We start from the raw sequence: 11,503 nt of genomic DNA, 5'->3' as shown, positions 1-11,503 counted from the left end.
CAATAAACACACTTCCTGCTGCCTCCTGATGGACTGGAGCGGATCTACGTCTCTAAATCACTCAGCGGTCAACATATGATTGATTTGAAACAGTAAGTTATGAAGACACTTTAATTTATTGCTTATTATATCAATATTTCATATTGTTTTATATGTAATAAAAACTAGAGGCATAATAATTATAAAAAGTAGAAAAAAGGTTTTAAATGAAGTATTGTCCCACTTGAACATTTTAACCCTGTAAAATCTTACATATGAAAGTATTGTCAGATGAAAATTGTTTATAAAAAAAAAAAAAATTAATAATAATAATATATATATATAAATACAAACCAGTTTGCATATATGTTTTATATCATATTTGATACATCAGTTTTATGGCTCATTTAGGAATATGGGGTTCACACTTTTATTCTAACATCCCAATTTTATTCAGAGGCATGAACTAAACAAATAGGCAGTTTGGTGTAGCCTAGCTGTTGTTTTTATCTGGCCAAAAACTAAGATTACATTCTGAGCTTGTAATGTAAATCATTTAGATCTTTACAACAGTAAAGCAGAATACTAACATAAGAGATATAAACTATAGCTGTCAACATTACTGCATTACTGTGTGCGAATAAATAAAAATTCTTAATGCACTGAAATATATATATTTTTTTCAGAATGTTCCTATTATGGATTTTATTTGTGTGATAATTTTGGCTTTGTAGTTGTTGGATGTCGATAGGGATATGTATACAGGAGAACATTTCTGCATTTCTTAAAATGTGCAACATCATAGACCTACTGTTATTTTTTTTAGATTCAGATTTTTCAGAGTGCATATTTTAATACATACATTTATGTGGATTTATTGTGATGTTAATTTTTAATGTGCTTATTTTGTGCACGTTTTCTAAATGCATATTTTTGAACATCTACTATTTGCTTTTTTTATTTGCATAATTCATGTACATTTTAAAGCACGTTCATTGTGCGTATTGAGAGTATACCTTAAAAAAAAAAAAAAAAAAAATTCCAAAACTGGGAATGGTTCCCCACTTTTTCAGCTCCTCTTCCGAATCAATTCCCACATAAAGCCCTATCTATCCCCCGGTTTCACAGACAAGGCTTAAGCCTAGTCCTAGACTAAAATGCAAGTCTGAGTTGTTTCAAATGAAAGAAACTTGTACTGATTGATCTTAAAATATTTCAGTGCTTTTGTTTTGTCTCAAGATGCACACCAGCAATGTTTTTTTCTAAGGCATGTTTATAAAAATTACTTAACTGTCCTAATTGAACTATGGCCTAATCCTGGTTTAGGCTAAGCCCTGTCTATGAAACCAGGCCTAAATGTGTGCATATTTGGCAACCACCGATGTGTTAATGGGTTCCTCTGCAGCAGAAAGGAATTGAAGGTCACTGGTGATGGGCTTTCCAAGTGTCCTTTTTTCAGAAAAACACCCACATCTAGTGTTGCCAAATCATTTTCAGAAGAAGTTGATCAAGGAAGGATGAAAGTACTGCTAAATACATTTTAAAAAATGGCTAAATTTGTTGCTTGGTGCCTTTGGTAGAAAAAGTTGCGCTGGTAGTCTGAAAAGTTCCTAACTTTAGTAACAAAATTGCTATATTGGCAAAACTGCCCGCATCTTGAAAGCTTACAAAAAAAAAAAGCTAATATTTTGTGATCGTCACCCTTCAATCTAATCGTCTACTTTGCTAGATACAGCAAATATGATACAACCAATGATAAGATAAATAGAGTAGGTTTAATCTGGCAACAAATGTAAAAATTGACAATACTGGCTATTAATCTCTTCAGCCTAACCTCAACCCTAATGATGTACTAACTTGAGGTGCAGGGACCTCCTAAAAGTCCATAATAATAATAATAATATCCACAGTAATAAACAAATTCGATCCTTTTTAAAAATAATAAAAATTTGAATTTTATTTGAAAAGCCAACCTAAGACGACATGGCAGTGACAAAATCTTCTGCATAAAGATTATGAAAAGCATTTACAAAATACACAATCCAATGTCACTTATATTAACTTAAATACACAAAAATAAATAAATAGTGATTTTCTCGAGCCATTCTTAAATAGGGCACATATTAGCTAGGGAAAAAAAAGAAAAGAAAAATAGCACAACTTTTTACAACATACACATTTAGTCTAAAATACATTCTTCACTGGTTTGTTTGTAGTTCAGCAATCTGTCAATGCATTTTTTGCTGGTGACAATCCTGCCAAATAGGGTATAATGATAACAACATTATATAATAAAAACGACAGAAAATAAGCATAACCCAGAGGACTGACAATAGTGGAAACAGTGTGATGTGAAGAAGAGTGCAAGTGCAGAATCTGGCCCTCAAGCCAAACAGTACATGTACCAGCATGCAATCCTTCATCAGATGTCCTCAGGTCATCTCAGGCCAGACTGTGTAACTCATGGCACATTATTCTCAAGAGCTCAACTCATTTTTTCAGTGCATGAGTGACAGACTATCTTAACTGCTTGTAAGTTCTTCATCAACAAGCTTCCCATGAACCCGGAAACGGTACACACAGGTGTATTCAGGATGACCCCAGTTAGACAGCACTTTCATCTCAATGATCTGAAAAGCTCTCGGGACCTCCTCCTTCAGCAAGATGGAGACAGAATTAAAAGATTAGGCAATCAGTCAAGGATTACAAATAAATATTTGCTGGTTAGCACAACCCTGTTAGCTACTGCTGGTAGATGACAATTACAACGTCCACAGGGATAAGCCTTTTCCTTGTTTTATTTTTATTTTTTTCTCCTGTATCAACTTCTAATTATTTATAATAAAAAGCAATTCACAAGAAACCATCAGTTACATCTTGATTTTCATGCAGCTACAGTGAGATTAAATGCATAAAACAAAACAAAAGTAAAAAAAAAAAAAAAAAAAAAAAAAAAAAAAAAAAATCACAATACACAGATAAACTGTGCTTGTGTGATACTTACAGATACAAAGAAGGTCTGAAGAGCATCTCCATCATCATAAACAAACTGTCCGAGCAACTGCCCCTCTTCCTGCTGCTCATCATCAAGACCCTTTAAATGGAACAATAATAAAATATAAAAAAATATATATATTGCTTTGACCCCAATTTAAATCTTTGACACCTGGAAAACCTTGAAATATTGTGACATCTTTACCCCAGTTATGACAATACTGAATTTTCAGCATCATTACTGAAGGTTCATGTGGAACTGAACACTGACATTTGCTCAACTCTACAAGATTTTATTTTCTAGAAACTGCTCTTTGACGGTGCAATCTCTATGATATTATATAAAAAAAATATTGGTAATATATATTCTTTAGTCAAGAAATGTGAAAACCCTGATATGATTTCAGCTCCATGTGTACTCACATATACACTGAACTCTCGTGGGGCGCTGCTGATGTTGCCGGTTGGTGACAGGGATTTGGGCATATGATCTAGAGAAAAGGCTGTAGGCACAATCTTCATGGACAACCCGACCACCAGATAACCTTGAGAACCTTTAAATGCCCAGCAGTTCCCTGGAAGCACATCTGGCTGGAGGGACAAATGGAGAGAAAGAAAGGAGAGAGACTATCATTAAATTAATGCTCGACTTTAAAAATAAATGTACATAAATGAAAATCAGAATTGTTAAAGTTATCAAACCTGTATGACTACACGTGGTGACTGGGAGAAGTACCACAGTGGAAGGCCAAACAGACTCAGCAGTGCAGTTTTGGTGTCAAAGGACTCGGAACAACGTGTGCTTATGATGCTGCCTCCTACAGACACACACACACAAAAAAAACACCATTCAAATTCACCACACTACACCACCCAGGTATCAAACAACATGCATGTTAACAGCATGTCTCCCAGTCAGATAAAAAACCAGTTCAAACAAACAGCTTTGAGTAAATTTGTTTGCACAGATGCATAAGGTAAAAATTGCAGCAAAGAGGAAAACAAGCAAAAAGTTCAAATCAAGTCAAGTCACCTCAGTGAAATAGTCAAGTCGCCAATTTTGTCCCATAAACTACCCTTCTTAAATTCATCTACTCCATGATAGAATACACAGTATGTAGGTTTTAAGGGGCTCATTTAATATCCACACACAGTGATGGGTAATAACCTGGATCACTATCATAGGGATGTAACCATTCATGATTCAATTAACAATTTTTTAAAATTTTCTTTTATAAGACAAATTAAGTGTCCTTTTATTATTGCTTGGACAAAATACTGCACGTCTTTGTGAAATTTAATTAAAACACTAATATAGGACTTGCATATCATTGCTCATTTGTTGGTTTTTATTGCTTCTATTGTCCTCATTTGTAAGCCACTTTGGATAAAAGCATCTGCTAAAATGACCACATTTAAATATAAAATGTAAAATGACAAACAAATTTAAAATTATAAAACAACCCTCAAATCAAAAATAAGGCTTTTTCTTTGCTCCTTTCCATTTAAAATTAGAGGCAACCACTGGATTTTAATTATGATCCAAACAAAGATGCACCATACATGCAACATGAGCAGTTTTTAAATCTAAATTAGAAACAGAATGGTTTGACTTCAGTTTTGTGAAACTATACATAAAAAAAAAAACCCTGCATGAAATGGAAACGGGAGATGAGCTGAATGAGACGCAGATTCACTGTCTGCCAGTAGGTGGCGCTTAAAAGAGCATACTGCATATATACGTACACATTCAGAAAGTCTTCCAGTTTTGTGGACATTCACACAAAGACTATTCATTTGCCCTGTGTTTAGGACACACCGGTCGTGTTCAATTAAATCGGCAGTTTTAAACAGTTTATTTAAATCACCAAACAGGCAAAAGTTTATTTCAAGAAATGACATTGTCATAGTTGAGTCTGAAGAAAAATAAAGAAAATAAAAACTAAAATAAAAATTCCCACACAAACAGAATAAGCTCTCGACATGAAGCATACAGACTTTATTAGAGCCAAACAAAGAAAAATGCCATGCACAATTTTACAGCCTGGGGTGTAGGGGCAGTTCTGGAGAAATGCTTAATCAGCTGCTAAATTCAAATCTGCATTCACTGGCTGGCGCAGAGCCAGAGACTTATACGTTTTTACAGCACTGATCATTAGAACCAAAAAATCTCTCTCACACACACACACACACACACACACACACGTCTGCTTATGAATGCAATGAGCCATCCGAGGCGTTCACAGTTTTATTCACAGTGCACACTTACTGAATTCTCCTGCAAGTTCTCTCATCAGAAACAAATTGCAGATGTGCATACGAATGCAAGATATTCATTTCACAGTGTAAACAGCTTCAGTGGTTGTAAAGGAAGTTTTTGAGTGCTTGAACTCGCTGAACTGAAGTGAAAATGTTCTTTGCTCTCTTTCAGTACAATGAAATTGTTGTAATAAGTAACAATGTTTTTATTCAATTCACATTAAATAGAAAGTGTCGTATTACAAATATTTTATGGCATGATGAAAAATGACTGAATGAATAATAGGCCTACTCAAAGATGAATTTTAAAACCATGCCCCCGCCACTTTGTATTTTTTTTTATCATCTCAAAATGGTATAAGATTATCCCATTAAAATCAATGTGATTAAAAAGACAGGTAAAAAGTATTTTAAAAGTAATCAAAAAGTAGACTGCTTATTACATAAAATGTGTAATGCAGTGGGTCATGTTACTAAACACAAAGTTGTCATGTACTTGAGAATCAATAACACTACAATTTATAAGTAATCTACAGAGCACTGTCAACACATTGCTAAATGGAATGCATGCTACCCTTAATTCTGTGTTATACATTCCTACAGCTAAACAAACAACTGTAAAATTAACAAACTAGAGCCATAGAGATAAGACCAGTACTATACCTCCAGATTCCAATGCATAGTCCACCAGACCAGTGCGGTCTTCGGAATAGAGCTTTATCGCATTGTTGACAATCAACTGTACATGCTGTGGAGGAAAACAAAAAAAAGGAGCATTAGATATCTAAATAGAGTTATTAATTTCTTAAAACACTCAGAAGTTCTCAATAGCTTACTTCCTCAGAGAGGCCTGCCTCCCCTGTGGCTTGTCGTACAGTTTGGGTGATCGTCTCTTTTGAAGGTGACTGTCCTTCCTCTACCTGAAGGGACAGGTTACCCAGAATGCTGCTCTCCAGAGTGCTGAGTGAAGCCTGCAGTTCAGTGGTGCTCACAAAGTGATCAGAAAGCCACTGTAGGAGAGATTCAGGAAGCTCCAGTTCTTCAGCTTTGTCACTGCCGTAAAACAGAGACCTGATTTCCTTCTCCACCTGCTCGGATACCTGCAGGAGCAGATCCAGGAGTTATGAGATTTTGTTCAAACAGATGGCAAAAAAATATTCCATTAATCTCTCTTTAAACATTTATATGTTAAGGCAAACATCAGGACTGTAGACACAGTAGTTTACACATTCCAGTTTTCACCTGGTGGTACATAAACTTGTAAAACAATATTGTATCTGATTAATAACTTCTCATTAATAAGTGAATGTGCAAACATTTCAAATTACTGTAATGTTACCATTTCTTTTTGTTTGCCATATTACTGCATTTTTATTATTACATTTGTTAATAAAGTTATTACATTTTTTTCAAATACTTGAGCTATAGCAACCAGTGTGATGCAAGAAAAAAAACACTCAATATTTATAGGTAATTGTATTTGACTATATTAGTATATGATACGAGAATTACAAGTATCAAACCCAATTAAAATCTAAGAAATTTAACACCGAACTGCTTAAACGTAAGTCCAAATTTATGAAACATACAAAAGTTCAGTTAATTTGTTTAGTCTTTTACATTAATCATGTGCTAAGCTACAATTAGGGGGTTAAAATTGACCTGAATTTCAAAAAGTTATAATATGGTTATAACTCTAAAAATGTAAATTAAAATTTAAATATGCAATAGTCTTTTCAAAGTTTTTGAAATTTTGTCTAATTTTTAGAAATTGATTTCTTCCAGGATAAAAATGATTTAAATGCTTTATATGGGCTAGATAAGGATGTTTAAATGCCAGGTATGAAAATTAAACCCTGCAAAAACTACAGATGATGAACTGAAATGGCACTTACCGAGACTGAAAGGGAGTCCAGCTGCTCACACTTTTCTCTGCATCCCATCAACCCCTGCACATCATCTCTGATGCGCTCCAAAGTGTCCTCTAGCCGCCTCACCTCTGCCAGCAAATCCTCACTGGAGCTGCTCTCAGCCTCTTCACTGAAGAGGAACAGACACACCTTGAATATTACTTTAATGATTGAGACACAACACTGTTGACCGTTTAAACCAGATTGAAGATAATGACCTGCGAGGATCAGGGGTGGGCGCCTCAGCCTCAGGAATATTTCTAAAAGCAGGCTCTTGTTTTCTCTGCAACTCCTAAATTAAACAAGGCAGTCATACAGCTGAATTTGCACAGATGACTCACTTGATTACTGAATCAAAGTAATTTTACATACAAAAACATGTGAACTGTGGCCCAAAGAGAACTCCGATCAGTGGTTTAGAGCCTTCCACTACATAAACAAAATCCTGCATGCTGATAAAGTATCTTGTGTTACTTGTATTATTTGTCGCACCTCAGTTTTGCGTGCCAACGTTTGAAGGAGAGCCTCAGCTTCAGCAAGTCGAGTGTTCTCTGACTGACGCTCTTCTGCATGCTTTTCCTGATGCTGCAGACAGAGACAGAATTGAAGATTGTTCATCAAGATATTAAATAATATATAACTGACAAAAAAACATGTCTGTTAAACTGGGAACAATATAAAACAACCTGAGCACCCAATATTCTTTGATCTGTATTTTAAATGTGTGACTCATGTTTGCATGTTCATTTCTACATACAGAATATCTGCCATACCTCTTCTAATGCATGTTAAAAGTTGTCCACATAATGGTCTTAAAATGACTAGCATTTACCAATTTACCTGCTGCGTGTACTTGGCCTCTTTCTGCACTTCGCCTTTCAGCAGGCTGAATCGTTCCTCCAGCAGGTCTCCAATCCACTTTCCCAGACTCTCTCGGTCTCTGAGTCTCTCTGTGTGGAGCTCGGAGCGCAGCGTGTTATACAGACTGAGCACTTCAGTGTGCTGCTCCTCCTGCCTGAGCAAACCCCCCGTTACTCGATCCCACAGCTGAGACAAGTTGTCCTCTAAACGCATCAACCTCTCCACCTCTACTGATGACAACGACAGAACTGAGGTTCTCTGTAAAGAGGAAGACATAATAACAGACAGTCAACTTAATATTTTGGTATTGGTAGAAAGCAAGTCAATTCGGCAGGTTACAATACACTAGGTAATACCAACCTGAGTGTGTGTGTCAGGGGGAGATTGTCTCTCCTCTGAGTCACCCATGGAGGTGGATGGAGGGGTGACGTAGGAAGCCTCACTCCACACAGTCACATTAGCAGAAGGCAGCATGGCTAACAGTCCGGATGGCCCCCAGTAGCACAAAGCTTTCAAGAAGAGCACAGAAGAAATGCATGAGAATGCAGGATCTTATTTCCATTTAGACCAATAATCACTCATGAACAGCAAGCTCACCAAGAAACAGAAGGAAAGGTACAAGAAATAGGACTTTCGAGAACATGGGGAGACACCTGCAAGAGAACATGTTGACAGGTTCAAATCTGCATGTGACATTATACTTTAACACACTAGCAGTGTTTTGGCTACTGCTCCAATTAAGAAATTAACCAGCTAATTTAAACGAAATGTCTATTTAACGAATGAAGTCAAATGTATTTGTATAGCACATTTTAAAGTTGTACTGTACATCAATAAAGCCTTAATGCCTTACCAAATAGCACGTTTTTATGCTGGCAGATACAAAACAAGTGATATAGTGATTTGTGACCATTCAGTGTGATTAAGAGACTTTTTTTATATATATATATTTTTTTTACATATTTAGCAGTTCTGTTCAAAGCAACAGTAAGGGATTCTCTCATAAACCAATGTCAAAAAAAAAAAAAAGATCAAAATGAGATAAGAGTTACATAATGGTCCATTTGCTATGAGTACAGTCGTGGCCAAAAGTTTCGAGAATTACATAAATATTGGAAATTGGAAAAGTTGCTGCTTAAGTTTTTATAATAGCAATTTGCATATACTCCAGAATGTTATGAAGAGTGATCAGATGAATTGCATAGTCCTTCTTTGCCATGAAAATTAACTTAATCCCAAAAAAACCTTTCCACTGCATTTCACTGCTGTCATTACAGGACCTGCTGAGATCATTTCAGTAATCGTCTTGTTAACTCAGGTGAGAATGTTGACGAGCACAAGGCTGGAGAACATTATGTCAGGCTGATTGGGTTAGAATGGCAGACTTGACATGTTAAAAGGAGGGTGATGCTTGAAATCATTGTTCTTCCATTGTTAACCATGGTGACCTGCAAAGAAACGCGTGCAGCCATCATTGCGTTGCATAAAATGGCTTCACAGGCAAGGATATTGTGGCTCCTAAGATTGCACCTAAATCAACAATTTATAGGATCATCAAGAACTTCAAGGAAAGAGGTTCAATTCTTGTAAAGAAGGCTTCAGGGCGTCCAAGAAAGTCCAGCAAGCGCCAGGATCGTCTCCTAAAAAGGATTCAGCTGCGGGATCGGAGTGCCACCAGTGCAGAGCCTGCTCAGGAATGGCAGCAGGCAGGTGTGAGCGCATCTGAACGCACAGTGAGGCGAAGACTTTTGGAAGATGGCCTGGTGTCAAGAAGGGCAGCAAAGAAGGGACAAAAACATCAGGGACAGATTGATCTTCTGCAGAAAGTATAGTGAATGGACTGCTGAGGACTGGGGCAAAGTCATTATCAGATGAAGCCCCTTTCCGATTGTTTGGGGCATCTGGAAAAAGGCTTGTCCGGAGAAGAAAAGTTGAGTGCTACAATCAGTCATGTGTCATACCAACAGTAAAGCATCCTGACACCATTCATGTGTGGGGTTGCTTCTCATCCAAGGGAGTGGGCTCACTCACAATTCTGCCCAAAAACACAGCCATGAATAAAGAATGGTACCAAAACACCCTCCAACAGCAACTTCTTCCAACAATAGTTTGGTGAAGAACAATGCATTTTCCAGCACGATGGAGCACCGTGCCATAAGGCAAAAGTGATAACGAAGTGGCTCGGGGACCAGAATGTTGAAATTTTGGGTCCATGGCCTGGAAACTCCCCAGATCTCATTTTGTTGAATGTGAGGGGCAGTTCATTACGAAGCCACATGATATTGCAAATTATTTTAACAATTTTTTTACAAGAAAAGTGGATAATATAAGATCTGACATGAACAAAACTGACAGTGATGCATGCCAGAAATTGGTTGATAACATAATGAAGGGCAAAAAATGCTATCTCCAATTCAATAATGTAACTCAGGATGCCGTAGAGAAGCTGCTACAGGGTCTATCTATTGATACATCTGCAGGTATAGATAATTTGGAAGGAAGAATACTTAAAAGTAGCTGCGACTCAGCTTTCAAAACCTATAAGTCACATTTTTAATAGATCCGTTTTGAGTGGTACTTTTCCTGAGCTTTGGAAACAGTCAAAAATTATAACCCTTCTTAAAGATGCAAAAGTGGGCTTTACTGGACCAAATAGTAGACCAATCAGTTTACTCCCAGTGTTAAGCAAAATTTTGGAGAAGATCATCTTTAATCAAATAATGGATTATTTCAGTACAAATGAATTGATGACAAAGTTCCAACATGCATATAGACAAGGCTTTTCCACAAACACTGCCCTAGCACAAATGACAGAGGAGTGGCTAACATGTTTGGATGAAGGGAAACTAGTAGGAGCTGTTTTTGGATTTTACAGCAGCTTTTGATGTAATAGACCACAGTCTTCTCATAGCCAAACTTAAAGCATATGGTTTTTCACACTCAGCACTAACTTGGGTGCATAGTTATCTTTCCAATAGGACGCAACAGGTTTATTTCAATGGTAGTCTTTCCAACTGCTTAACAACATCATGCCGCATAGCACAAGGAAGCTGCCTGGGTCCACTTTTATTCTCAATATTTATAAATGATTTTCCACATGTTTTTAGAAAGGCTGGTGTTATGTATGCTGATGATGCTACTTTGTTCACTGCAGCATCAACATTACCTGAACTCAATGAGAATCTCCAGCATGAGTTAAACACAGTAGTGGACTGGGTGAAAAAGAATAAATTGGTACTGAATATTTCCAAAACTAAATGTATGATATTTTGCAATAGATACAGGTTACCAAGTATCACCCCACTTAATCTGCATAGAGAGAGCAATGTGGTCGAGCAGGTTATTAGATTCAAACTGCTGGCTGTTAGACTAGATCATTTATTATGGTGGTCAGACCAGATTGACCACATTGTCAGTAAGATGGGTAGGGGTATCGCTATGTCCAGAAAATGCTCTGTATATTGTCCAACTGCTACATTGAAAAATGTCGTCCAAAGTCT

The 11,503-nt window shown here is 36.7% G+C and overlaps 1 protein-coding gene across 2 annotated transcripts in view; it reads right to left on the bottom strand.

Annotated features, from left to right (window-relative positions):
* Positions 1 to 2,264: 2,264 nt before the first annotated feature.
* sun1a (Sad1 and UNC84 domain containing 1a) overlaps positions 2,265 to 11,503 on the bottom strand; it is a 43,261-nt gene continuing 34,022 nt past the window's right edge. For both annotated transcript variants that reach the window (XM_059531881.1, XM_059531883.1), the window contains 12 exons: positions 8,601 to 8,656; positions 8,364 to 8,512; positions 7,983 to 8,261; positions 7,635 to 7,727; positions 7,361 to 7,434; positions 7,128 to 7,272; positions 6,069 to 6,332; positions 5,896 to 5,980; positions 3,676 to 3,791; positions 3,397 to 3,564; positions 2,984 to 3,073; positions 2,265 to 2,633 (listed from right to left, as the gene is read on the bottom strand). In XM_059531881.1, the coding sequence (XP_059387864.1) occupies positions 2,502 to 2,633; positions 2,984 to 3,073; positions 3,397 to 3,564; positions 3,676 to 3,791; positions 5,896 to 5,980; positions 6,069 to 6,332; positions 7,128 to 7,272; positions 7,361 to 7,434; positions 7,635 to 7,727; positions 7,983 to 8,261; positions 8,364 to 8,512; positions 8,601 to 8,656 (1,651 nt within the window). In that variant the 3' untranslated portion in view covers positions 2,265 to 2,501. The remainder of the gene's footprint in view (positions 2,634 to 2,983; positions 3,074 to 3,396; positions 3,565 to 3,675; positions 3,792 to 5,895; positions 5,981 to 6,068; positions 6,333 to 7,127; positions 7,273 to 7,360; positions 7,435 to 7,634; positions 7,728 to 7,982; positions 8,262 to 8,363; positions 8,513 to 8,600; positions 8,657 to 11,503) is intronic.

Source organism: Carassius carassius, chromosome 40, assembly GCF_963082965.1.
Source record: "Carassius carassius chromosome 40, fCarCar2.1, whole genome shotgun sequence".
NCBI classification, from domain to species: domain Eukaryota; kingdom Metazoa; phylum Chordata; class Actinopteri; order Cypriniformes; family Cyprinidae; genus Carassius; species Carassius carassius.
The sequence above is the reverse complement of the archived record's forward strand: the minus strand, read 5'-3'. Positions and strand labels throughout refer to the sequence as shown.